Genomic DNA, 26,434 nt, shown 5'->3' with positions numbered 1-26,434 from the left:
AAGCCAAAACTTGCATCGTTGACGTGAACGAAAAGACCTGCTCGTGCATTCATTTCCAACACAACATAATCCATCTTACTAATCCAGATGACTGAACTCCGAGTTTGGTTGAGGTAGCGAGTCGAATAGCACGGGTGGATGAAATCGTCAGCATACCAGGCTCGAAAATGTTGATGATATCGAGGCTTCTCTCTCTCAAATACAGCGAGGTGTTGTCCACCCTGAGATGAAGCGTACGAAAAGATAGAGTGAGAGTAGGTTGGGTGGGTAGGCGGTTCATGTGCGCGCATTTCAAATGAAACACGTAAAGGAAACATTTTCGAGACATACGGCACAATACATAAACGTTGAATTCTTCTCTAGATATAGAAGCGCATGGTGATACCCTATTCCAACGGGGCTAAACCATCGTAGCGGCACAATTTGAAGATTTAAAGTGGTTTGTCGTTAAAAAGCTAGTGTCTATATGCAGTCCATGTTCGGCACAATGTTTGATTGTCGTGTTACATGTTCGTCGTTTCTGTAGGCTTAAAGTCGACTGGACGAGTGCAGTGCGTCGCGGAAGCAAGACATCATCTTTTCGATGGCCCAATCGGGCGTTTCGGGGGTTACTGGCAGGTAGACCAAGCTGGAGATCAAGTGCCAGGTCAATAGGTAAGTACTTCTATCAATTTCCATACGAAATTATGTATATCTGGGACGAACCTGGACATGATGTTCTTGGCGTGCACAGGATCGTGCTCACGCCCTTGCGGGCTACATGTGTACGAACAAATGAGTGAGCTCGATGAGAGAAATCAGCATCAAATCGGTATAAGCATTTTGCAGTACCTTGGCACGTAAGCTAGCTGTGTAGCTCCTGAAGTGACATCAAAACCCTGTTTCGGATTGTCAATATATCAGTACAGATATCATGAAAACTTAGCTGTCAACCAATGAACTTACATGTTTGTTCATGTAGCTGACAACATCTTTCGGGGACGGAACGCACACGGGGAACAACCAGTAATAGTGCTTCTCGGCATGGTGACCTGGGATCTAAGGTGCAAATCATACACGTAGCGTTACAATACTGTTAATAAAGATTTAGCATTGAAGATTGTAGTTCGTACCGAAACGTTGGGTAGGTCCTTGATGGCATTGGCCAATTGCTCACTCTTCGACCTAAATTCAAATTGGTGAGAAACACTTTGGAAACTAACCAGAAAAAGTTACCAACACAACCATACTTACTTTCTCAGAAGAACGTACTGCTCATCCATGCAGGTCAGGCGTCGATGCATGAGCCCAAGCAATGCCATCGACGGTCGATACTGAATGAGTGACACGAGCTCTCCTCCACTAAAACCACGAATAGCAGACGTGATGACTTTGTCGTGGTCCGCTAGATTACAAAACCAATACAACAATAGGCAAGCATTTCAGAGAAAGGCAAATTACTCGCGGTGAAGAACGTCTCCAAACGTACCTCCAACAGTGCGGCATGCGTGAAGGAAAAGTCCGTAGAGCGCTGGTGTGGAAATACCGTGCAGCACACCGTACTTCACCAATCGCTTGAAGAAGAACAGGTTTGTTCGGCACGGATATCTACAAATGACGCATCAACACACTGTGAAAACCACAAGCATTTGACGCGTTCCCCACAGCCATGCTACCTTCTCTCACGACGGCGCATCTCTTCCAGCACAGCCGAGTTCTTCACGTGAATGATCGCCCCACCGAACGATGTGGCCGTCTTAATCGTTCCGAAGCTGAACATCGACACATCTGCCCGATTCTCGCCCGTGTACTGCATCCCCATGAACGCCTGCGCGCAGTCCTCCACGACCAGCAGGTTGTTACTGCGCGCGACCTCAAGAACCTCATCTAACGGAAAACGCGAGCCGAAAATGTGGGCAATCAGCATCACTTTCGTTTTCTGCATGCACCCACCAGACAACCACCAACAAAAATCAGCCCGTCACCACACCACCAACAAGATACTGTATCAACAAAAACTCTATCACTTGCATCCGTGACGGCCTTCTTCAACTGCTCCACATCCACCGCCAGCGTCCCCGGGTTCAGATCCACCGGCACCGGCACCAGTCCATGGTAACGCAGCACGTAGAGCATATCGGGGATGGTGATGGCGCTGCACAGCACCTCAGTCCCCGCAGGAAGCTTCAAAGTTTGCAACAACAAGTCGAACCCCGTCCTAATATGGCAAGAACATCGAACAAATAAGCCCCACAGTCCCTGTCCGCACTGTACTGCAGCGCCTCGTCACCTGATCGAGAGCGTGACCATCGCGTGGCCGCTGGGGTCCCACAGACTCGTGATCTTCTGCTCGAAATCCTGGCGCTGCTGCTCCCTCAGCTGCAGACACGCCGCCAGCCCCGCGCCAATGTCCCGGTACGTCACGTCCAGCTTCTTGCGGGGGAAAATCGCCCACGGAGCGGAGGCGGACAGCGACTCCAATTGACCTGCCCACAATAAAACAATAAAAGCAGAAAGTTATGTTGTGATACATGGGTGAAAGTATTGACACAGTGTTGGTGGTGTCAGTTGGGAGGCGATGGGATGAGGAATTGCTATTAACTGTTAAAGGGAGACGCATACCGAATGGTTTGAGGCGAGCGGGGGCATTGGGGGAAGAGCTCATGCTCGACGGGAGGAGGTGCGCAGGTGTGCAGGTGTTCGTCGACTGACTTGTGCGAAGTGACGTGCTGTGTGGTTCAGCATTGAACGATCGGCCAATCAGTGGGAAAGGTGATGCTAAGTACGCCTTTGATAACGGTGGTCAGTGGATAACAGAAGTTTATTACTATTGTTTCAGTATACTGAGTAGTTTGACACGCTTTTATAGGTGAAGTCTGCTGTGCATGTGTGCAGGTTTTTCCTGAAAGATACGCGGTAATCTGTTGGGATGCGGCTGGAAGCGCAGCTCGCGGTCCTTGTGGGAGCAATCACCGCGCTTGCGTTTGGCTGTCGCAGAACGTGTGTGCTGTCGTAAAGGCAGGAAGGGGTCTTCCTCGCAAAAACAAATTGTGCGCGGAGACGAAGAGTGGATATAGTTCCACCTTCGAGAATATCGGTCCCGTGTCCACTCGATCGTCAAGTTAAACCATAGTCGCTCATGCGGATGGTGTACTCGGTGCTTTGGTATGCTGCTTGTTTCAACATAAATTACAAGGAATTAAAAGCGGAAGTGTCTACTGAGCAACGTCAACAAACCAACTTTACATATATTTCAAGTCATGCAGCTCAACGTAGGAATAGCCACGTACGTACATGTGTTGGCGGCGCGGTTACTATAAAAACATATCGTGCAGAGTGTTTCGGTGGAAGCGCCGTCATCAAAAACCAGCAGGTCCTTAAATCAGCGTTACCGGAGTCGCCGAAAGCAACGTGGCAGACGCAGCCGACGAATTGAGAAGTTTCTCCGCATCGCGTAGGAATTGTAGATATTGTAGATGCCAAGGACGAATCTCTGCTGTTGTAGGAAGGAGCAGCGCCAACTGTACCCGATCCCGAGCCGCTTGCCTACGTAGTGCTCGAGTTCGGACTGTAGCAAGTATAAGCCTGCACTCGCCACCACGTAATTTCCGACAATTTGGGGAAACCAGTTGGGCACGTCGGAATCGTGACATGATCGCTAGTGAAGGCGGCCACGCTGGATTCACTTGAAATGTCGGTTGCTTATAATGCGCGGTCAGGTTGTCGTAGTTCGGGATCGGGTTGTACACACACGCCACAGAAGTATGATCGCAGTCGGCAGGAGAGAAGTAGCCGAGTCCGTAGTTCTGCGGACCATAACTTGTAAAAGGTAAACCGATGATGGTGTAGTCAATGGCTTTACCCTGTAAAAACAAAGGTTCAGCTGCTGCCATGTTCCTTGATCGGACGAATGGACGCGAAAAGATCCCTTGCGGGACGTGAAGAGGTGCGACTACTCCATTGGATCCGCCGATGTCCTCACCGCATCGCTACCCGGTCGTTGCACCATGAAGCGAGTGGCAGCCAAGCCTGGTGTCGCCACGCCGGACGAGGCTCTGAGCGCGTCCGACTCGACGTACTACGTGTCACTCAGCGACCACATCAAGCGCACGCGCACCACCAGCCAGGACGAGGGCTTCCTGCTGTCCTCCATACTCCCGGAACAATACACCGGATCGGTGTGGAGTCTCGAGGCGCTGGCAATCCCCATGACGTACATGAGCACAGGTCTCATGTACTCGTTCCCTCAAGCCAACATCGAGTACTTCCCAAGGACATTGGGCGCCTCCGACGCTCAGCTCAGCACGGTCGCAGTGGTGCGTGCACTGCCCTGGTCGTTCAAGGTGCTTTTCGGGCTGCTGCCGGACGTTTTCCCCATCTACGGCCAGCGGTTCACGCCGTATCTGTTCTTCGGCTGCATTACGACGTCGCTGTTTCACTTGTTGCTGTCAATTCACAGCGCCACAGACTCATTGACGATTGTGTCGTTCACGCTGCTGCTGTTGGGGGCTACGGTTGGTGTCGTTATGGCAGACGTGATGGCAGATGCGTTGGTGGCGCATCGAGTTCTACTGCTGCAGCAAAAATCGCCGAAGAGGTCGATGGAGGCGAAGCTACAGCAGGAAGGAGAGTCCAAAACGAAAGTGCAGCCAGAGGGGACGCGACTGCAGACCACGGTGTATCTCTGTCGCTTCGCTAGCGAAATGGTGGGCTACTGGGTGGGTGCAATGCTGAGCAACAAGTCGGAGTGGGGGTGGGGGGCCTCGATGGGCCAGCAGTTCGCCTTCCTCGCATTTATCCCCATGATCACAGTTCTTCCGTCGCTGAGGTACTTCTACGAGCCGACGGAAGAAAACGGGCCCATGCCGCTAGAAGAGCAAGTCGCAGGGATCTGGCTTATGCTGCAGCGGCGTGCTACGTGGCAGCCAGTGTGTTTTCTGGTTCTGGCGAACGCCTTGTTCGTGCAAAATGCTGCCTGGGGGAACTTCCTCAAGGTGGCGTATGATTTCAGCGCCTTCGAGTACGGGGCGCTGAGCGGTATTGGAGCTACCGTCACGTTTGCCTCGATTGTCGTGTACCGGTTGCATATTCTACCTCGGTACGAGGCGCCGTGGCATGACGTGTACTTCGTAACGGGCCTCGTGGTAGCAGGTTTCTCTCTGCTTAACGTATTGCTGGTGTTTCAAGTGAATGAGACGTTTGGGATCCCTCCCTTCTGGTTTGCGATGGGCGACGCTGCGGGCGAATCGTTTGCGCGTGGATTCCAGTATCTCCCGGTGGCGCAAATGTTCGTCGCAGTGTGTCCAGAACAGCAAGAAGGAGTGGCGTTTGCACTTCTCACGAGCGTGACGAATCTCGCTCAGGCGTTTGCCAACACCATATCGAATATGCTGCTCCACATTTGGCCCGTTGAACTCAAGGATCTTCAGAGACAACCGCATGACTTCAGTGGTGTGTGGAAGCTGTCGGTCCTAACGAGTATCATCCCTTTGGTACCAGTGGTGTTCCTGACGACTCGGTTGCTTCCTAAGGGCCCCCGTCAACTCGAAGAAATGAGGCATCAACTCTCCCCGACCGGCGCTGCGATTGTTGTAGGTCTCTACGGTTTTGGATTTGTGTGGGTGATCGTGCTAAGTATGCTGGCGATATTCTCTCCATGCCATGTGCTTGTCGGTGGGCATGGCTGCCAATAACAAGGCGAAAACAGCACCGAATTTACAGCAGATTTTTGAGGAAGTAAGAAACGCTGTAATTCTTGCTTGATGGGAGTTGCAGTTCGCTCCCTTATTTTGAGGTTTGGCAACACATTTCAACCACGACAGCCCAAAATTGAGCACGAGTGACCGTTTGTTGTATTTCTTGCATACATACAATCGAGTTTTACCCTACCATTGTCTTTCGTTTTGCCAGCTATTTCCACGTTTTACTACTAGTATGTGATCAGGGATGTCTTTACGAGTCCTATTAGCTTTTCCAGTTGTTGCTTGTGGGATTCGACGACTTGTGGAGGGGATTGAGGAGATGCAGAATCTGGCTTTTCCTTTTGCTGCGAATCAACACTAGCCAACGACAGTGAAGGTGATAATGATTCGATGTCGAGGATTTTCTGGAGATGGCGACTTGACTCTGCTGTTGCGAGGCCGATTAATGCTCTTAACCGTTTGTGCTTCTGCGGGCCGTTTTTGAACTGATCCAAGTCGGAGGGGCTTAGCTGAATGCCATACAGTTCAGTAATTGCACTACAAACTGCCTGCTTTGTCCCTGGCCACGCTTCAAATGACAACTGTGAAATCGAAGGTCGGGTTTCTTGTGTACATTGCAGCCACTGACAACAGCATAAATCACTCGCACTCGGTCGTTTAGCGGGATCGACAACGAGCACTGACTGAAGCAAACCACGAGCTTCGATCGAAAGTATTGGCGGTAGTACGAGTTGCTGCGATCCACTGCGCAGCTTCTGATAGAGTTGGTGGAAGCTAACACCCTGGAAGGGGAATTTCCCACAGAGCATCACGTAAAGCAAAACACCAAGGCCCCAAACGTCGACAGGTCTCCCGTCATAGCGCTCACTTGCAACCACTTCAGGGGCCATATATGACGGAGTTCCGCAAAAGTTTTTCTTTCTCGGCCGCTTCTTCGGAGTCCTATCATCAGTTGGATCTCGCTCGCTACATTCTTCGAAGTCACTAAAGCCGAAGTCGATGATTGTTGCGTGCCCCGAGCTCTCGTCTAGCAAAATGTTTTCGAGTTTTAAGTCTCGATGGATTACGCGCTGGGCGTGGAGTGCTGCCACTCCCGCAGCGATCTGCCGGAATATTTCTTTAGCTCGAACTTCCCTGAGACGTTGCCCTGGAGCACGACGAAGTACATCACATAAACTGGTGCCTGTTACGAGCTCTGTGACGGCGTGTATCCTCGTTGGTGTTTCGAATGCCTCGACAAAGCGCATTATGTTTGGATGTGCACGCAACCGTGAGAGAACGTTTACCTCTTGCCGAACGCGTCGCCACTCGAGCGCATCTCCACTCGAGTCCCCAACAACGCGCTTACCGATGACGTCAACAGCTAAACAGGACCGGGCACCATGCAAACGCGCGTAGCTCTTAATCGCCACGGGGGTGTTACTCAATCGGTGGGTAGCGAAGCGTACACGACCAAACGTTCCTCTGCCGATTTCTTTGCCCACCGAATACCAGCATGTTACGTCGTCACGTTGGTTTATTCCTTCATCTTCATTCTGTTGTCGGGGAGTGTAAAGTGCTGGCATAGTTCTCGAGTTCGCGTTGCCTTCATGTAATATCACGTCGTTAGTCAAAGCTCGAACAAGATCAGTTTTGACTTGCGTATCTGCGGTAGCAGCTACGATTCGCATATTGTCAACGAAAGTTTGCACAGCCTGCTCAACCCATTGAATCTGCGTTGCCGAGAGGGTTGGATCTCGAGTTGGTAGATCTGTAAACGCACTATTGCGCTGTTCAATCCGGTCGTAAATACTTTGAAGCGTTTCCACCGCTGGGTTGTTGATCGTGACTTTTGCCACAGGCTGCTGCTTACGCACTAGTCGAGGGGTGGGAAATGGGGAGCATCCAGAGTTTGTCCTCGCATCCTCCAGTGCGTTTTCCAGTCGACTAACTCGTCGACTTCGAGCAGTCGGTGCACCATCCAATGCTCTTCCTCCGGATCGAAAAATTCCTGGTGCCGACGAATTTCTTAGAGAAACTTGATGCGGTGTCACTGACCCGTTCATTATTCCGAAGGTGTGGTCCGGGGATTTATTTTTTTGGCGCGGTTATCATCATGTATTTCCGGACTTTCATGAAACCTTTACTCGTGAACCTAGCGGAAACCCCTCAACGGCACCACATGTACGAGTCCGCCGCAAGCCCCTGGCTGAAGTTGTGTACGGGATCAGTCCACCATCAATTTCTTTACAAGACCACAATCTTCGGGAAATGGCTAATCCATCGTCACCAAGAACCACAGCGGCTGCTGTGAGCCAAGCCCTGGGGGATATTGCTATTCCTCCGACACGAAGACCACTACCGGCTTCAGTATTGCGAACAGGAGGCACGATGCCGAAGAGGCTTCCAAACGATCCGGTTCTACAGCGCTCTCGAGCTGCACCATTTTCTTCAGGGTCGTATATACGACCATGGAGAACTGCGCTTGGTAACCAGCTGAAGCATATGAAGAATGACGCGGACCTTGCCGGTGAGAAAAAGCAACAACGCGATAGTCCAACTCAACCGCACACTGTAATCGCCATCAAAGACGAACCAGCAATCAACGATTCAACTAAAGCTGATGATATGCCTAAGCGGAATCATTCTCGTCGTCTCCGAGCAAATGAAGTTATCCAAAGGCATTTCCAAATCCAGCTTGAGCAGAATCCAACACAAGATAACAGTGTTCAATCCGCGACTCAACCGGATCAACGTGTAGTAAATGCCTTAACGAAAGCTGCAGCAGATAGCGGAGAGAAGCAAATACCTAAAACCCAAACCGCAAACTCCGTACGAAATACTGGAAATCATGCTCAACCGCCACAAAGTTTGCAAGTTACTACGGGTACCCCTCCGACGGGTACGCCACCAGCACTGCCGCTACTTCGACGAAAGAAAACTCACCATCGACATCAGTCGTTGCCTCCTCCACAACACCAGCGCAACACGTCTGGAATCGCAGCAATCTCGACGCCTCCCAAGCAACCGCAGACTTTATTTTTTCAAACGGGAGAAGAAGACCGTGAATCCGTCATCGAAAATTGCTCAGTCGCCGAGCCTTCCGTCGTCTTACCATCTTTCTCTACAAGCCGCGAGACGGAAAACGCACAGGTGGCCGAGCCTTCTCAAAATTGTAGCTCGTCAGGTCGTAAATCGATGGCACGCGTTTACCGTCGCGACTCGAGTGACGAACGAAGCACCGACGACAGCGGCTTTCGAGTGACTGGGATGCCGGAGCGAATCGGGAAGCTGTCACGACATGAAGACGAGTTTGACTTCGCAATTCTCCTGAAGCCGTCGAAGCACGAAGAACCCATAGAGCTACACGACACCGCGGCAACGCTTAAACCAAGTGCTAGAATTGATGCCAGCAGCGACCGAACTACGATTATGAGCAGAATTCGACGCACGGGACTGCATGTCAAACGTCTGCTCTCCATGGACGGGAAACAATCCTTACTCAAGGTACGAGCTCCGCAACGCGTGTTGGAACTCGGTGCAGAACGACTTCGACTTCGAAAGCAACGGCGTTTTGATCAAGTATGGATGACCTTCTCTTGTGAGCTTCAATCGAGCTTTGTTGACTTCGATCCGGTTCGTAAGTGCATCAACTTCCTCGACAGCGAGAAGCAAAGCATCGTACACGCGCTGTTGACTGCCACGGAGATTGATGGAGGAGCTGGGCTGAACGAGGCCTGCCCCGTGGCTGCGAGGCATGTAGTGCAGATGTATCCGCTTCACAAGCAAGATCTAGCATTGCTGAAGACTAGCTGGGTAACATTCTGGCGCACATCGCTGCTGTCAGCCAAACATCAGCATGACCACGCTCAAAACTCCAGCAACCGGTGCTCGGTTCTGCGAAGTGTACTGCACCAACCGCTGGATGACGTGGCGCAGTACTTTGGCGAACGAGTCGCGTTTTACTTTGCGTGGATGGAAATGTACACTCGTTGGCTTGTTGTCCCTAGTATTGCAGGAGTGGTGCTGTTCGCGTTGCAAGTTCAATCACACCATCTTGATCATCCAGCAGCATCAATTTATGCAGTATTCATGGCACTATGGACGTCGGCTTTCATTATCGCGTGGAGACGGCGAGCAGCAGCTCTGGCCTACCGATGGGGTACCTGGGGATACGAAGATGAGGAGGTCACTCGACCAGAATTTTATGGCGATGACAGTAGCAGCAAGCTGCGTGATGATAAGCAGACGGAGACCGGTGAACAGAAGCCCGTTGAAAGGCACTACGCGCTCTGGAAGCGGGTGCTCAAGTACAGCGTCACGATGCCCTGTGTCGCTGGTAGCATCGCAGCAGTGGTGACGGTCGCGTACTATGGTTTCTCTACTCGCGATAAGCTCGAAGCACAGTCCCTCGCCACGAAGCGCGAAGCAGCTGAAATTGCTGAGAAGATCAAGAAGTTGAGGACAATCACGTTAGAGGACCTGCAGCATTTGGCGCGGCTTGGTGTGCGATGGGACTTTTGGGTTTACCTTCTTCTCACTCCCATTCTCTACGGCCTGTTGATCCCAGTTCTTGATGCTGCATTCACCCGAGCAGCGCGATCACTCAATAACTGGGAGAACCACCGCACGGAGTCCAGGTACCAGAGCCACCTCATCCTGAAGGTCTTCTCCTTTCGGTTCGTTCACGTCTTTGCATCATTGTACTATTACTCATTCGCGCCTCAAGCCTCGAGCTCCAGCATGTACGGAGAATCTGCGACGCCACAGAGCGACGGCATGGTCCGCGTCGCTATCCAACTCGCCTCGTTCATGGTAACGGGGCAGATCTGGAAAAACGTCATGGAAACACTCTATCCCTTTGTGCGTCGTCGCCTGAACGCTCGCGCGAAGAAGAAGTCGAGCAACGAGCAATTCAGTCAATCCACAGTCTTCAGCGGCGGTGCAGCGACTGCACCTCGTGGTCCCAACCGCCACCGCGGCAGTCTCACTACAGCCACCAAGCTCGCGCCCGAGGCGGCGATGAGCACCAACGCCGTGATCCACGAGCAGTGCGTGCGGCTGGAGCAGGCGTCCGATCGCGCGTGGGAAGAGGCCGGACTGAAGCAGTACGACACGTTCGAGGACTACACCGAGATGCTGGTGCAGTTCGGCTACGTGTCCTTCTTCTCTCTGGCGTTCCCTCTGGCCCCGCTGCTAGCGCTGCTGAACAACGTATTGGAGCTACGCACGGACGCCTTCAAGCTCTGCCACACGAGGCAGCGGCCGCTGGCGCACAAGGCCAGCGGCATTGGCGTGTGGCTGCAGGTGCTGCAGGTCATGAGCGTGCTGGCCGTGCTCACCAACTGCTTCAACTTGGCGTACTCCACGTCGCTGCTGGAGCGCGCGTTCCCGCTGGTCACCGCCACGCAGAAGGTGTGGATCGTGTTCGGCATCGAGCACTTGCTGCTGCTCGTCAAAGTGTGGCTCCACTGCGTCGTGCCCTCCGTCCCGCACGAAGTGTCCGAGCGACTGCGCCAGGAGCGAGAGCTGGCGAAGCACGAGAGCGCGCGCGCGATGGCCGCGCGGATGCTGGAGAGCGAGGACATCGAGAGCTCCGATATCACCAAGCTGACGTCGATGCGGCGCAGGCGAGCTGAAGGTGCACCCCCTGAGTAGTCATAGTTGAAGTTGACCTCTTTGCAAGAGACGTTGACTGATGTTCCGTGTAGAGAGGGATGGATTGAAATGGACCAGAGAACACCACGTGGAAAAACACGCTTTAAGTGCGTGCGTAAGGCGTTGGATAACGTTAAGTAACGTTCAGGGTGCGTGGCTTTGGCTCATTTTTTATTCGCTTTGCACAGCCGAAGAGTCGAAGCCAAGCCAGCTCTCGCTCCTCTCCGTTCCGCATACAAACCCCTAGTCGCATCAGCAACATGTCGGACGCCGCCGCCCCCGCCCAGGATGCGCCCAAGCAGACGGAGGAGGACTCGCGCAAGGTGAACCTCGTGTCCATGGACGGCGACAGCTTCGAGGTGTCTCGCAGCGTGGCGGCTATGAGTGAGCTGGTCAAGACTCTTATCTCCGGTGCGTTGCAATGAACCCATGGGAGAGGGGGGGGGGGGGATTTAAGTGGTGCTAAACGGCCAGGGAGGGGGGAAATTCTCTAACCGATAGGTGTGTCTACACTGTTGCCGCTGCAGATGACGCGGACGACGACGAGGTGCAGGAGATCCCGCTGCCCAACGTCAAGAGCCCCGTGCTGTCCAAGGTGATCGAGTTCTGCAGCCACCACCACAACAGCCCCATGCGCGAGATCGAGAAGGTGCGTGTTTAAACAGTATACGCTTGTTGCAGGTTAGAGAGTATACACATTCTGTAACCGCTGTATATTTGGGTGTCTGTCTACTTGCAGCCGCTCAAGAGCGCCGACATGCATGACGTGGTGTCGGACTGGGACGCCAACTTCGTGGACATCGAGCAGGAGATCCTGTTCGAGCTCATCCTGGCCGCCAACTACATGGACATCAAGAGCCTGCTGGACCTGGCCTGCGCCAAGGTGGCCAGCATGATCAAGGGCAAGACGCCCCAGGAGATCCGCGAGACGTTCAACATCGTCAACGACTTCACGCCCGAGGAGGAGGCGCAGATCCGCGAGGAGAACAAGTGGTGCGAGGAGGCCTAAGCCGAGAGAACGATAAAGAGTGGGCTCTAGGGGCAGCGTCCGCGCCCTTGCAGTCCCTCCCTCCCTCTCGGTCTCTCGGAGAAAAGAGGAAGACCAGCTTTAACGCCACCACAAGACTTGGCCGCGTGTTTGCTCGCCAGTTTGAGAGCGAGCTCGGCAGATTGAGGCCGTGTTGCAGTGTTTTGACAAAAGCCGAAAGAAAAAAGAAAATCTCGCCATTTTATATTTTATTCCCGTGGAGTGTCATTTGGGCTGCCGTGGTGTTGCATTGCCAACTACGGCTGCGTGATTGTTGCTGATGTTGCTGCTACTGTACATGCAGTGGAGTTTTGATTTTGTTGAGATGTTTCATCCGTAATTGCGCGGCCTCTTTGGGGGAAACAAGGCCGCAAACTCAACGGGACGGTTCGCTGGTATAAACGGTCGCTTTTGCAGTCGCTTGTAAGACCTGGCTGCATGAGGAGGCAAGGCCAAGTCTGTCGCAAATAGGACTGCGAGCGGGTGGGAAGGAGGCTCTCGAGCTCCACCGCTCTTTATACACATGTAGCCTGTAGCTAGCTACACATACGGTTAAAGCACTTGGGCTCCTGCGAGTCTGTTTGAGGAATGGCCGTGTCAATACGCCATGTGCCATTTACGAGCGGGGAATGACTGGCTGTTGTGCTTGCCACAAATGGGATAAAACCGCCACATTCAGGACAGCTCCAACGATCCGGGTTTCGTTAAGTAGAACCCGGACCGTTTTCGTGCTTGATTCTCTTGTGAGTTTCATGCAGGTCGCTGGGCCGACTGTTTGTGGCAAACGGGTTTGACAGAGGACAACCTGTTTGTGGTACACCTGAAACGATTCCACTTCAATGTACAAGTTGCCTTTTGCACTGTACTAAATGCTTGGTTGTCAATTGTATCTTCGTTTACTAACTACGTCGTGCCAAGTTGAGGCGAGTCAGCGACGGTCATGGCACGCTCACCGCATCTGGGTGAAGCTGGGGTTGCTGAACGCCGCAGGTTGGCCAAAGCCGCCGGTGGCCGCACCGCCTCCGAAACCCGAGCCGAAGCCTCCACTGTTAGCTGCAGCACCGAAGCCTCCGCTCTGCTGCTGCGCGGCGCCGCCGAACGTCGACGTCTGGGCACCGAACGCGCTGAATCCTGATCCGGCAGCTCCTCCGCTAGGGGCAGCCGAGCCAAAGCCACTACCTCCGCCCATACGCGACGCCATACCGAAGCCAGAGCCCGCAGCTCCACCGAAGGCCGGCTGCGCAGCGCTTCCCAGACTTGAGGCCGATCCGAACGCAGGCGCAGCACTCGCAGATCCCAAGGCCGACGGCGTACCGAAACCACTGCCACCGCCGAACGTCGAGGTGCTGGGGATGCCGAAACCTCCGGTGGCGGGGGCTGCCGGCTGCTTGTTGACGTACTTCTGCTCCAGCATCGAGAAGAGGTGGTCTTCGCGACCCTTGTACTTCTCCAGAGTCGCGTCCACCGAGCTCAGTTTGGCTGGGTTGTGCTGCTGGTAGAATGCCGTGAGCTTCTCGCGGTAGTTCACACCGCCTGCAGCAGCTCCAAATCCGCCGCTCGTGGCGCCGAACGGAGAGGGGGCACCGAACGCGGGGGTCGTAGGAGCACTCGACTGGAAGCCACTCCCGAAGCCGCCCCCGCTAGCAGACCCGAAGCCACTGGATGTTTGAGCGGTAGCACCAAACGGAGACGCAGCAGGGGTGGGCTTAGGCGCACCAAATGGAGATGCACCGGGAGCAGGTTTCGCCGCGCCGAACCCAACAGAGCTAGTGGATCCAAAAGTTGCTGTGCTGGCAGCACCGAATGCGGCCGGTTGGCCGAACGGGCTGGCTGCAGCATTAGGCTTGGCGGGCTGCACGGCCGGACTTGCAGGCGGCACCGAGATGCCACCACTTGCATCATTCAGCTTGTACTTTACAGCCAGGTTCTGGAAGAGTTTTTCCTCATTGCCCTTATACTTCTGAAGCGTAGCATCCACACTACTGAGCTTGTCCGGGTTGTGCTTTTGGTAGAACTCCACCAACTTTTGGCGATAGTCTACAGCAGGTTTGCCAAAAGGGGACGCTGTAGCGGTCGTTGTTGGCGTTGTGGTCGAGCTAGTCGCTGTAGATCCAAAACTACCGAAACCGGAGGATTTGTTTGCGGCAGGGCCGAGACTGAACGCTGACGGGGAAGCACCAAACGGACTAGGCTTGGTGGCGCTATCTTTCTGAGCAGTGGTCGACGGCCCAAAACTACTGAAAGGGCTCTTGGATGCTGTGTTAGCTGGCGCTGGGGACTTTGAAGCGGCAGTCGCAGACGTGGATTTCGGTGGAACTGATCCTCCACTTAAATACTTCTTGACATCGTCAGGTGTCGAATCCGGAACGTACATCGTGAATAGTCGAGAGAACAGGTCTTCTTCTCTGCCCTTGTACGTTGCCAAAGCTTTCTCGATCACGCTACCAGTCTTTGACGGGTTATGCACCTTATAGAACTTTTCCAAAAGAGCCTTATAGTCTGTCGCAGAAGAAGCTGTCGAAGGAGCCTGACCCGTGCTCTTCGAGTCCTTCGAACCGAAGGTGAACGCGGAAGATGATGGTGGGGCTTCTTTTCCTCCTAGTGTGAACGCAGGAGCAGGTTTGGCTTCAGCTTTTGGCTTCGGTTTTACTGCAGGTGAGTTGACTCCGAATCCGCCAAACGCTGATGTAGTTGATGCAGTGTTTTTGTCGCCATCCGTCGCGACTGAGGCGCCGAAAGCGCTACCTTTTGATGATTTCGGGAAGCTGAACGCGTTGGATTTCGGTGCAGCTGCAGAAGCTGTCGACGCGGGCTTTGCTTCTGCAGCCGGGGACCCCAGACTAGGTCGCTGCGGTGCCTTACCTACACCAACACTCGGCTTTATTGGCTGGGGAGTCTGCACAAGCTTGGCAGGCTCCTCTTTCGGTGCCATAGCTTCTGCCAGGGAGAACAGCTTTGACCCAGATTTAACTGGGGTGGTCTTGAACGAGACCGATCTGGATGATTGTTTTGCTGAACTCATGGGAGACGCAACACTCAGCTGAGTCTTCGGCATCAACTTGCTGCAGGCTTTAATTCGGAGGGGCGACGTAGAAGAATCGGATGGTGTAGGAGGTGCCAACTTCCGTCGCGGGGTTGAGAATACATCTCGAGGAGTTACCACATTGTTGCATAGAGACAAGAAATTCCGGCGTACGCCTTGACTCCGCTCTTCCGTCTCGGTAATCACCTGAATCATTTCTTCCTTGGTAGCCATGGAATGAGCTTCACTTTCTACCGCAGAAAACCCGCTTACGCCGTTGGTTTGGCGCATTCGGTCACCGCGCAAGCTCAGCTTCTCCAGCTGGTCAGCCAGTTTGCATGCTTTGTTGTACTGCATCTTGGAGTTGTCGTACGTTTGCTTTAGCACGCGGAACAAGTGCGCTGACGAAGTTGTACCAGCTCCATCAGTACCAATCTTAGAAGAGGAAAGGTGGCTGTCGAGTTCGCGGCAGCATTTTTCCACCTCCTCCAATTTCTCTTTCAGCGATTCCCGGGTTTCCTTTGAACGCTGATCAAGGGGCTGCTCTTCCAGTGTCCTCTTAAGAGCCTCGTCATTGAAGCTGTTCAAGATCTCACGGCCATATTCGAGTTGTTCGTGTACATCGCCATCACTTCCAATGACGAACAACACGTCCTTCTCGATTTGATCACGTGACTCGTCTAAGTTGTTGATTTCATCACAAAGGCTCGAAATCTGCGCGCGCAATTTATCCGTTTTCGCCATCAGATCCTTCGAGAATTCAGGATTTTTGGATGAAATGTCCTTCGAGCTCTGATTTACCCGCTGAAGGGACTTGTCGAAATCCACAATCAGTTTCCACAATTGACCTTCCATTCGCGACGACGGGATAGCCTTCGATGGCTTGACAGACGCTATGACTGGCTTCGTGTGAGTCTTCAACGCACTTGAATCGCCGAAGTTTAGAGTGCGTTTCGTCTTCGGCTCGTCTTCGGAATTGTCCTTCGCAGTTGAGCCAAGCGTTGAAGACACGTTGTCAAACGAGAAACTCGGTCGCGTCGTGCTAGTTTTCGCCATTGACCCCTTGGACTCGCCAATCGATGCTGCTCCAAACGAAAACGCACTCTTCGAGGTTGCCTTGGGAACAACACCGAATGGGGACGATGACGTGTCGGGCGCTTTCTCTGCAGCCCCATTGCTCCCAAACAAGGATTTAGTCTTCTTGGGTGTAGTCTGCTCCGTCGACTCGGATGAGGATTCTGTTTCCGTCTTTGATCCAAAAAGACTCTTACCGAATGAGCCAAAGCCAAACGAACTCGTTGGCTTGTCAGAAGTAGTAGGTTGTCCAAACATTGGAGGTTTCGGTTTCGAAGTGGTGTCAGGCGGGTACCCGCTGCCACTTGTGGCACCGAACGCTGGAGGCTTGGGCTTTGACATCGTGTCGGGAGGGTATGAACTACTAGCAGCAGTAGATATCGTAGCTGCTCCGAAGCTAAATCCCGTTGCAGGCTTCGCTGTAGTCGAAAAACTGAAGCCTGATCCGAATGCGGACGTACCGTCTGGAGCTCCAAACGCTGGTGGCTTGGGCTTAGAGGTCGTATCGGGCGGGTAGCCGCTCGAAGCACCGAACGCCGGAGGCTTGGGCTTAGACGTTGTGTCAGGCGGGTAGGCGCCACCGCTCGCAGCACCAAACGCTGGTGGCTTGGGCTTAGAGGTCGTGTCAGGCGGGTAGGCACCACCGCTCGAAGCACCGAACGCCGGAGGCTTGGGCTTCGAAGTCGTGTCAGGCGGGTAGGCACCACCATTCGCAGCACCAAACGCTGGTGGCTTGGGCTTAGAGGTCGTATCGGGCGGGTAGCCGCTCGAAGCACCGAACGCTGGAGGCGTGGGCTTAGAGGTCGTATCGGGCGGGTAGCCGCTCGAAGCACCGAACGCTGGAGGCTTGGGCTTAGAGGTCGTATCGGGCGGGTAGCCGCTCGAAGCACCGAACGCCGGAGGCTTGGGCTTAGACGTTGTGTCAGGCGGGTAGGCTCCACCGCTCGCAGCACCAAACGCTGGTGGCTTCGGCTTAGAGGTCGTATCGGGCGGGTAGCCGCTCGAAGCACCGAACGCCGGAGGCTTGGGCTTAGACGTTGTGTCAGGCGGGTAGGCGCCACTGCTTGCAGCACCAAAGGCTGGTGGTGGCTTGGGCTTAGAAGTCATATCGGAAGTAGCAGTCGAAGCAGCAGCACTAGCTGGTGCTGCAAAATTGAAACCGGTCGCAGGCTTAGAGTTAGTCGGAAAGCTGAAGCCAGTTCCCGTAGTAGACGTACTACTCGGAAAGCTAAAGCCCGTTGTTCCAGCTGCGCCGCCAAACGAGAAACCAGTAGCAGGCTTATTTGAAGCATCACCATTAGACGAGGTGGCAGGCGTCGCGCCAAAAGAAAAAGACGAAGGCTTTGATGCATCGCCCGTGGCAATTGGGAAAGAGAAACCACCAGAACCGATCGAGCCTGCGGACGTAACACTGGCCGCAGTCACGGGAGCCAACGCCTTCGGCGCGGCAGGGTTTGGCGTCTCACACGCGCTGCACTTCATTGCGTCAGGGCCATTGCTCACCATGCACATATCACACTTCCAGCTTCCCTCCTTCACCGTGAATTTTGAAAAGGCTGCTGCGATCTCCTCTTTCGACTTCATTTCGGCGGGTTTCGCGACTAATGATGAAGGCGCATCCTCATCATCATCCGAATCCGAGTCATCGTCACCGAAAATCCAGTTCACATACCACGAAGCGAAATCGGATTCGTACACCTTGCCGTCCTTCTCGAGACCTTCTAGCGTACTCGCATGCTCTTCCTCTGAATACGTGGATCCCATCGCCTTAAACAACTTTGGGAACTGTTCTGAGACAATAAAATCTGTTCCTTCAGACGCAATAGTGCGGAACGTAGATCTAGCCTTCTCTTCCTCTTCCTTGCGTTCTTCTTCTTCGTCGCTTGATTCTCCGTCAGACTCGGCGAACTCGTTCTCGTCGTTCTGACCGTATTCGTGGGAGATCTCCTTTTTCGGAGATACGGGTCCGGCGGTGTCATCGTCAGAGTCAGACTCATCCTCGCCAAAGATCCAGTCAACATACCACGAAACAAAGTCAATCTCGTACACTTTGCCGTCGTTTTCGAGCGTGTGAAGTGTGCTGGCGTGCTCTTCTTCAGAATACGTGGAGCCGAGAGTCTTAAAGAGCTTCGGAAACTGCTCCGACGCGATAAAGTCGTTTCCATCACACGCAATCGAGCGGAATGCTTTTCTGGCCTTTTCCTCCTCTTCTTTGCGCTCCTCTTCTTCGTCACTCGACTCTCCATCTGACTCCGCAAACTCGTTTTCATCATTCTGACCGTACTTATGTGAGACAGCCTTTTTAGGAGACGATGGAGGGAACAATTTGGTCGGCGTATTCAGCGCTGGTACTGCTTTGCTTGAAGACTCAGAGTCCAAAGATCCGAAACTGAAGCCTGTACCAGGTGATGTAGTAGTCGCATTAGTCGGTGCTGCAAAATTGAAACCGGTCGCAGGCTTAGAGCTAGTCGAAAAGCTGAAGCCAGTTCCTGTAGTAGACGTACTACTCGGAAAGCTAAAACCCGTTGTTCCAGCTGCGCCGCCAAACGAGAAACCAGTAGCAGGCTTATTTGAAGCATCACCATTAGACGAGGTGGCAGGCGTCGCGCCAAAAGAAAAAGACGAAGGCTTTGATGCATCGCCCGTGACAATTGGGAAAGAGAAACCACCAGAACCGATCGAGCCTGCGGACGTAACACTGGCCGCAGTCACGGGAGCCAACGCCTTCGGCGCGGCAGGGTTTGGCGTCTCACACGCGCTGCACTTCATTGCGTCAGGGCCATTGCTCACCATGCACATATCACACTTCCAGCTTCCCTCCTTCACCGTGAATTTTGAAAAGGCTGCTGCGATCTCCTCTTTCGACTTCATTTCGGCGGGTTTCGCGACTAATGATGAAGGCGCATCCTCATCATCATCCGAACCCGAGTCATCGTCACCGAAAATCCAGTTCACATACCACGAAGCGAAATCGGATTCGTACACCTTGCCGTCCTTCTCGAGACCTTCTAGCGTACTCGCATGCTCTTCCTCTGAATACGTGGATCCCATCGCCTTAAACAACTTTGGGAACTGTTCTGAGACAATAAAATCTGTTCCTTCAGACGCAATAGTGCGGAACGTAGATCTAGCCTTCTCTTCCTCTTCCTTGCGTTCTTCTTCTTCGTCGCTTGATTCTCCGTCAGACTCGGCGAACTCGTTCTCGTCGTTCTGACCGTATTCGTGGGAGATCTCCTTTTTCGGAGATGCAGGCTTAGCTTGTGGGGTTGTATTTGCAGTAAACTGGAATTCATTACCCGCAGTCTTCTCCTTCAGTTCGACTTCACGAGTCGCTGTCGCTTCAAATGGTGATGGACTCTTGATAAAATCAACTTCCTGCACGGTGGTGTCAACAAATGCGAAGTTGACCAAAAGTCCATCTGTGTTGGCGCAAGAAACGATAGGTACAGGCGGAAACGTGTCTTCATCGACAGAGACTGGCGACGTCGAATTCAAATTGAGAGCAAGGCCCATCGGGTACGATTCTTCATCTTCAGCGTTCATTGGAAGGCGCGCTTGATATTTTTCCAGCGGCTTCCACAACTCCCATTCGCCTCCATCAGGATCCGAAACGAGCAACTCGATATCTGCGCTAAGCGAGCAACCAATGAAGAACATCCGCCTATAATAACGCAACATTAATAACAAGTTACTCTCCTTGCATCGCTCTCCTTCCAAACATCATTACCATACCAGTCCGGTAAGAAAGCAGAGAAATACTGATGCCTCCGGTTCTCCACGTCGAAAAACCCGACAACTTCATCCAGCTCTACGCACTTGTCGCCGTCGAAAATGCATGCCATAGCAGTCGTTTCCTCGTCGACTTCGTCATACCTCTGATACCCAGCCAGAAACAGCTCGTCTTCCGCCCAGTTCACGTGGTGCACTGAATCCAAAGCAGCAACGCACATCAGCAACAGAAGTACTCCTAGGACTATAACATCAAAGTATTGATTTTCCTACCTTCAAGGTCTCCTCCAGCGCAGCCTTCAGGCGGGTCGATAGTTCGAATAATCTGCAACGAATTCCGTCCATACAGTCCAATCATGCCGTTTACCAGACCAATTGCAATCTCCTCTCCCGACGGGGACCACGAAACTAAATGAGTGGTAGCAACAATAAAGAAAAGTTAGCTCGGTGTCCATCAGCTACCTCAATAAAAAACTAAATTCACGTACTGGACGAAGCGGCGCTCTGTGTGTCAATAACTTTCCTGCCTCCATCCAGGGAGCACACGACCACCTGCTTCTCCAGCGTCAAGACCGCCAGTCGCTCGCTAGCTGCGTCTGAGCACCACGCGATCTCCTGCGCCTGCAGCTTGGCAAAGGTCTGAAAAGGAGCTGGTGAAGCCTGCAGATAAGAAATTATAAAGTTAAAGAAACCGCCTCATGACAAGTATAAAATAAAAGAATCTGCGTCCCCGCCGTACCGCCTCGAGAATGTGCGCGACTTCAAACAGCGCCACGGCGTCAGCGTAGGCCACTGCGAGCGTGAGCTCGTCCGGAGAGAGCGCGATCCAGTAGGCGATAGCCGGCAGCTGCACCTGCTTGGCCGTGGGCAGCTCGTGGATCTCCTCGAGCGTGAGCTTCTGGCCGTGGTCCACGGCCTCCTGTCGGCGCGTGTTGTAGTCGGCGCTCGCGGCCTCCAGCGCGTCGTTCTTGGCCACCGCGAAGCCTGAGCACGCATTATAATTTTAGAGATTCTACCCGCACTAGTGAGTATAAAGTTAAAGAGTCCGCTGGCGCACCTTGCTCGGTCGCCACGAAGCTGAGCCCGAACGCATTGCCGTGCTGCAGCAGCTGCGTGCGCGCGGAGGCCACCGACGCGAAGCAGGCCGTGCTGAGCGGCGACGAGTACGCCACGCGCTGCCTGCCGGCGTCCAGCATGCGCACGTGCTCCGTCGCCAGCTCCATCGTCGCCCTCGCCTCGGCCTTGGGTGGGTGGGTGCGCTGTGGTGGTTTTTTGGCGGGTTGGCGCCTTCCTTGGGTGGATCACGACGCCTTGTGTGCGGAACACCAGATATAAAAGGTTGCGATCATTTCGAGACATGCGGTGCAATCATTCCGACGTAAGTTGAAGTGCGCAGGCATTTTGATCCTTCTAGCTGGAAGTCACAGGGCTAAGACTACATTGTATCCGTAGTATCAAAGCCGCGTAGATCACACATTTTGCGTTCCATTCTCTTGGTGGTGTGCATCCATGCGCGAAAAGGCTAACAACGAAATTCCAGCAACGGCTGCTCAATCGCTTACGACCTTTCGAATTCCCGGTAGGAGATCCGTGGCGGACCATGGCGGCAAAGAGCGACACGGTCGAGGTGCTTGAGGACAGTCTGGGCGAGCCCGATGTGAAGGTGGGTGGGGCGCGTGGTAATTCGTGGTGGCTGCTGTGGCTGACGCGTCGTTGTTGGAAGGTTATTCTGCTCGGCGACTCGGCTGTGGGCAAGTCGAAGCTGGTTGAGCGCTTCATGATGAACGAGTACCAGCCGCGGCAGGCAGGGCTCAGCTGGTTGATGATTTAGTGTTAGGTTACTACTACTTCTGCTGACACAGCTCTCTGCAGCTGTCGACTTTTGCGCTGACGCTGTTCCGCAAAGAGGTGGAGTTGGATGGCGAGAACGGCAAGCGCACGGTGAAAGTTGGTGCGTAGTTTAAGTGAGACGTGTGGGTGGAAATGGTTCAACCTAGCTAGTGCAGTTATCATTGTCCATTATGTTCTTGCGTGGTTTAAATCGTAGACTTTTGGGACACTGCTGGGCAAGAGCGGTTCTCCAGCATGCACCCGTCGTACTACTACGGAGCAACAGCGTGCATCCTGGTGCGAATCAAACTCCTGCTGACACCTGGATCCACCGCCGACAGCAGGCCATGAATCTAAGCTGGTGCCTATTGACTGCGCAGGTTTTCGATGTCACACGCAAGGTGACGTACCAGAATCTGGCCAACTGGTACAAGGAGCTGCGCGAATACTGCGAAAATATCCCGTGCTTCCTCGTTGCCAACAAGATCGACGTCGACATGAACGTCAGTGCATGCCCACAGCCACGTATTTGTGAAATGTTCATTATACTGACGCCTTGACGCACCACTAGGTGACGAGCAAAAAGTTTAAATTCGCTGAGACGCACAACCTCGAATTCAGCTTCGTTTCCGCCGCGGACGGCACGAACGTGGTCAAGGTTTTCAAGGATGCAGTTGAAGCAGCCTATAAATTCAAGCGCGAGGGCGGCGACTTCATGTCCGATGTACTTGACTTGCTTGGAGAAGAAATAAGTAAGTTGGCAACCCTCGACTGTGGCCTAGTGTTGTTTCTACCAACAGGGCAAGATGTATCGTACTAACGATGCCGCGATGTCGTTCCGACAGAATAATGCCTACCCAGCAGCAACCACACATTCGAGATTCCAGTCGGCTACCTAATCCAAGCAACAATTTCAAATTTGAGCACCACCGATAGAAACAGCGCGTGCTATCTCTTCGTGGCCGGTTGTAGAGATGCTGGCCACCCCGAGAGACGAACGCCGTTCACTACCACTACAAAAACAACACTAAAATTAGTCGATTGTCTTCTTCGTGGGGCCCTGGCTGTCCTCCCCACAAGTTGTCCATAGGTTAGTCGGTAAGTCGTAGGGTTCTTGGTCGTGGCATGTTTCGGTTGTCACCGGGCAAGGATGCGTCTCACCAAGTGGTTTTCGACATCCATGCTGTGATCCATGGGTGCTCCAATATCCCTCACCCCGACGCGCAAGTGTACTGCAAGTGGAAACTCCCAACAGCTACTCTTGTGCACAGCGGCGTCACTGAAACCTGCGGTGTGCTTAGTGCAAACAGAGTCGTTTGGGATGCCCCGGTGACGATCACTAACTGCACCCTCAGAGTCGAGCCCAAAACGAAAACACTGAGAAGTTGCAACCGTCGCCTTTCAATCCGTCAAGTTGCACCCGCCTCCACTGGAGGCTACACACGACTTGGAATCGTTATCGTTGATCTTGCTGACTATTTAGGTGGCAGCAAGGTAGGCAGAGGGGGCTTGAATGTTGCAAATCTACTGCTGGGCCTTGCGAAAACTTTAACTTTCATTCTTTCGAGTAGATCACACGCTCGTTCTTGCTCGAAGACTCGCGCTTGAACTCGACATTAAACGCACGACATGAAATGACGCATTCCGTTTGCAAAACCATTTATCGTGTCTTGCTCTATTTTATACTACTACTAAAGATCACTATTCAAAGCGAACAGGTGCGCGGAGACGTGATGTTTAGAAGGTGCTTCCGTATACAAGTTGTTCAACAATTTAGCAAACGCACTGATGAATTTACTTTGCTTGTGCATCCAGGAAAGCAAGCACAGCATCTGCAGAAGCTGGTGGAAACGAATTAGCTAGTACGATTATTGTTGAGCGCACTTTAGTTCTTGGTATTACGTTCTCTCTAACGTCTAATGCATACTTTCACTCGTTTGGCCAATCCCAGATCCTGAGTGCGACAAAAGGCGTCGTCGCCACCTAGACTTGTTCGACAGCGATCAGCTTTGCAAGCGGTAGAGGATATCGTCCGCGAATTGGGAGTGACTCGAACCAGCACACCAACGCCCCAGTAACAGGACCACCCGTCGGACTCAAGAGCTTCCGTTACTCTTCCATCGGCGTGAAAGACACATCTGCGATCAAATAAGGTTGCTGAGCAAGCAGCGCAGGTTTTGATTGAAGGCTTGGAGGGCCTGCCACGGCAGAAGTGCCACATCCGCTTGCGGTAGCTTCTTGCAGCATTGCTTCAGCCAGGTTTCGAGAAATCAAACTTTCGATGCGCTCTTTCAGTTGCTTGTTCGAGCCCGACTCGTAAAATTGTTGACGGTCAAACGAACGGTCCAGTTGCTGCAGGTATGCCATAAGCGAGTACAGGTGTCGCGATCCAAACACGGTCGGAGATTCCTTCAGTAACCGTTCAGCTTGCTGGAGTACTTCGGAACGCAACGTCTTCGGAGCCTCGGGGGAACTAAATAGCCAGTCAAGTCGCTTAGCGGCTTCCATATTGACGAAACGAAGCTTTGCTTCCAGGCCTGCACGCTCGTCCTGGTTGTTCGAGACTTCGTCGCCCCTCAGTTGCTGGCGCAAAGACTCGCAGTCGTCGAGAACCAGGTGAAATTCTCGGTACCGTACCAACCACACCAACTTTTGCGGACGAGCAAACTCGGGGTGCGCTTCCATGAACTGCACCGCCTCGTGCAAAGGAGTCAGCGAGTTAGTGTCGTTGCACTCCTGCAAAATATCATCACAGAGAGCATCTACATCGTCCAGGTGGTTGCCGCGCAGCATCCACTGGAGAGCTGATGCGTATGCCTTGTTGGCTTTGCACTCCTGGGCTCTCTGGATTGTAATACGTCGCTGAGTTGCTGCGAGAATGTTCTTGCCATGACAGTATGCAAAAAGACGCTCAGCTTTGTAGTCCGTCGGCAAAGGTTCGCGCTCTAAAGCAGATCGGATCGCAATTGCTCCAAACTTCGGGCAGTACTCGTAGTAGCGCACGGCAAACTGCCACATGCCACTGCTCGCGCCAATTTCCATGGCATACTGCAGAAGAAAACGTTCCTTCAACGTGCACTCGGCGTCCGGCAGAACCTCATCAGCCACAATAACATTGCTTCTCTGCAGCAGGTCCGACAGATGCGCGGCCATCCACGAGAATCCAAGCGCGATAATATCCTGCAGCGCCGTCTGGATGTCGTACTGCAAAATGGCCAGGATGATGCAGTCGAAGTTGCCCATACTAGCCTCGTCACTGTGGTAGGCGCGGAAGCAGTTGGCCATCAAGTACTCGAAGCGGTGCGCAATGGTCTTAGGCTCGTCCAGGAACAGCTTCGCCATCATGAGCTCGTACCAGCTGCTCGCGTGGCTCTTCAGCACGTCCTCCTTCGCCACCATAATCTCCAGCAGCGTCGTAAGGCCCGCGTTCGCCTTGACGTACCCGTCCGAGTTCAGCAGAAGCTGGCACGCGTCGTGCCAGGTCTTCCACTCGGCAGCGGCGTCCCGCTCCGCGCTCAGCTCCGCCGCCCCCGCGCTGCCGGGCATCGCCATCAGCAGCCTCTGCACCGCCTGGAAGGCCGCCTTGGTCGACGCGCCCGTGAGCGACGTGGCGTCGCGCGCGAAGACCGACTTGAAGCTCGAGTGCGCGGCCAGCAGCGCCCACGCGCTGGGGCCGCTGCCCGCCATCACGAGCGCCTGGGCGGTGGCCCAGAAGGCGGCGTCCTGCTCGGGCTTCTGCAGCTGCTTGAGGCGCTCGCTCTCGCTCTCCGCCTTCTCCAGCAGCGAGCTGCAGTAGTGCTCCTGCAGCCACAGCGCCAGCGCGTAGGCCTCGTCGGCCCCTCGCGCACCGCCGCGCAGCAGCAGCAGCTCGCACAGGTGCCAGATGGCCAGCGACACCTTTAGCAGGTCCAGGAACTCGCCCTCGTCCTCCGCGCCGAGCTCCAGGCGGTCCTCCAGCGCGAAGACGCACGTCTTGAGCGCCTCGCGGTACTCGCGGCTGGCGCGCGCGACGCCGAACGCGCCCAGCTGCTGCGTCTGCACGCGCGCGAACACGTCGAAGGACGCGGCCACCAGCGCGCGCAGCTCGCGGGGCATGGCGTCGCCGAACTCGCGGGCGGACGCAGCAGAGGAAGAGGCTGGAGCCGCCCACTTGCGCGCGCTCTTGCCCCACGCGGCGCCGGCCGTGGAGCGCGCCGCCGCCGCGTCTGTCGAGCGCCTGCCGAAGACCAGCTCCTTCTCCACCACGGGCAGCTGCCGCGTCGCGCGCAGGATCTGGAAGGCGCTGGGAGCCGCCATCGCCATCGCCACCTCCGGTCCAGCAGGTCCAATACTTGGCTGCAAGAGGGTTGCGGAGGTTACTGGATGGGTGTGTAGTGTGTACATTCGGTGGCGCAATCTACTAGTGGCTATCGGCACCGATTCGTACGTCACTCG

The 26,434-nt window shown here is 53.9% G+C and overlaps 7 protein-coding genes across 10 annotated transcripts; 4 read left to right on the top strand and 3 right to left on the bottom strand.

The window, feature by feature from the left end:
* Positions 1–528: 528 nt before the first annotated feature.
* Positions 529–2,644, bottom strand: IUM83_13966 (L-glutamine:2-deoxy-scyllo-inosose aminotransferase; the record flags this gene model as incomplete). Its single annotated transcript, XM_067938674.1, has 11 exons — positions 529–628; positions 706–756; positions 832–878; positions 946–1,038; positions 1,113–1,164; positions 1,234–1,384; positions 1,469–1,587; positions 1,656–1,918; positions 2,011–2,197; positions 2,270–2,465; positions 2,602–2,644. The coding sequence occupies 11 exons, from the start codon at positions 2,642–2,644 to the stop codon at positions 529–531; spliced, it is 1,302 nt and encodes a 433-aa protein (XP_067785690.1).
* Positions 2,645–4,187: 1,543 nt separating this feature from the next.
* IUM83_13965 (Folate-Biopterin Transporter (FBT) family) lies at positions 4,188–5,672 on the top strand (the record flags this gene model as incomplete). Its single annotated transcript, XM_067938673.1, has 1 exon — positions 4,188–5,672. The coding sequence occupies one exon, from the start codon at positions 4,188–4,190 to the stop codon at positions 5,670–5,672; it is 1,485 nt and encodes a 494-aa protein (XP_067785688.1).
* A 4,564-nt stretch (positions 5,673–10,236) lies between these two features.
* IUM83_13964 (putative anoctamin) lies at positions 10,237–11,318 on the top strand (the record flags this gene model as incomplete). Its single annotated transcript, XM_067938672.1, has 2 exons — positions 10,237–10,300; positions 10,390–11,318. 2 exons carry the CDS (start codon positions 10,237–10,239, stop codon positions 11,316–11,318), a joined length of 993 nt encoding a protein of 330 aa, XP_067785689.1.
* Positions 11,319–11,578: 260 nt separating this feature from the next.
* IUM83_13963 (S-phase kinase-associated protein 1A) lies at positions 11,579–12,327 on the top strand (the record flags this gene model as incomplete). Its single annotated transcript, XM_067938671.1, has 3 exons — positions 11,579–11,729; positions 11,846–11,967; positions 12,058–12,327. 3 exons carry the CDS (start codon positions 11,579–11,581, stop codon positions 12,325–12,327), a joined length of 543 nt encoding a protein of 180 aa, XP_067785629.1.
* Positions 12,328–13,294: 967 nt separating this feature from the next.
* IUM83_13962 (Nuclear pore complex protein) lies at positions 13,295–21,393 on the bottom strand (the record flags this gene model as incomplete). Its single annotated transcript, XM_067938670.1, has 6 exons — positions 13,295–20,102; positions 20,174–20,366; positions 20,444–20,578; positions 20,659–20,830; positions 20,910–21,154; positions 21,228–21,393. 6 exons carry the CDS (start codon positions 21,391–21,393, stop codon positions 13,295–13,297), a joined length of 7,719 nt encoding a protein of 2,572 aa, XP_067785595.1.
* Positions 21,394–21,770: 377 nt separating this feature from the next.
* On the top strand, positions 21,771–22,850 carry IUM83_13961 (rab family protein; the record flags this gene model as incomplete). Of its 3 annotated transcripts, XM_067938668.1 has the most annotated exons (7): positions 21,771–21,833; positions 21,894–21,974; positions 22,043–22,121; positions 22,218–22,297; positions 22,381–22,503; positions 22,572–22,752; positions 22,846–22,850. In XM_067938668.1, 7 exons carry the CDS (start codon positions 21,771–21,773, stop codon positions 22,848–22,850), a joined length of 612 nt encoding a protein of 203 aa, XP_067785608.1. The 3 variants fall into 3 exon arrangements, with proteins under 3 accessions (XP_067785608.1, XP_067785607.1, XP_067785609.1); XM_067938667.1 differs by having other exon boundaries at positions 21,771–21,974; XM_067938669.1 differs by lacking the exon at positions 22,846–22,850 and having other exon boundaries at positions 22,572–22,820.
* A 183-nt stretch (positions 22,851–23,033) lies between these two features.
* IUM83_13960 lies at positions 23,034–26,302 on the bottom strand (the record flags this gene model as incomplete). Of its 2 annotated transcripts, none has more annotated exons than XM_067938666.1 (2): positions 23,034–23,064; positions 25,443–26,302. In XM_067938666.1, the coding sequence occupies 2 exons, from the start codon at positions 26,300–26,302 to the stop codon at positions 23,034–23,036; spliced, it is 891 nt and encodes a 296-aa protein (XP_067785686.1). The 2 variants fall into 2 exon arrangements, with proteins under 2 accessions (XP_067785686.1, XP_067785687.1); XM_067938665.1 differs by lacking the exon at positions 23,034–23,064 and adding an exon at positions 24,110–24,688 and having other exon boundaries at positions 25,568–26,302.
* Positions 26,303–26,434: the final 132 nt, after the last annotated feature.

The sequence above is a fragment of the Phytophthora cinnamomi genome, assembly GCF_018691715.1.
Source record: "Phytophthora cinnamomi strain GKB4 chromosome Unknown Contig77, whole genome shotgun sequence".
In the NCBI taxonomy this organism is placed as follows: Eukaryota; Oomycota; class Peronosporomycetes; order Peronosporales; family Peronosporaceae; genus Phytophthora; species Phytophthora cinnamomi.
The sequence above is the reverse complement of the archived record's forward strand: the minus strand, read 5'-3'. Positions and strand labels throughout refer to the sequence as shown.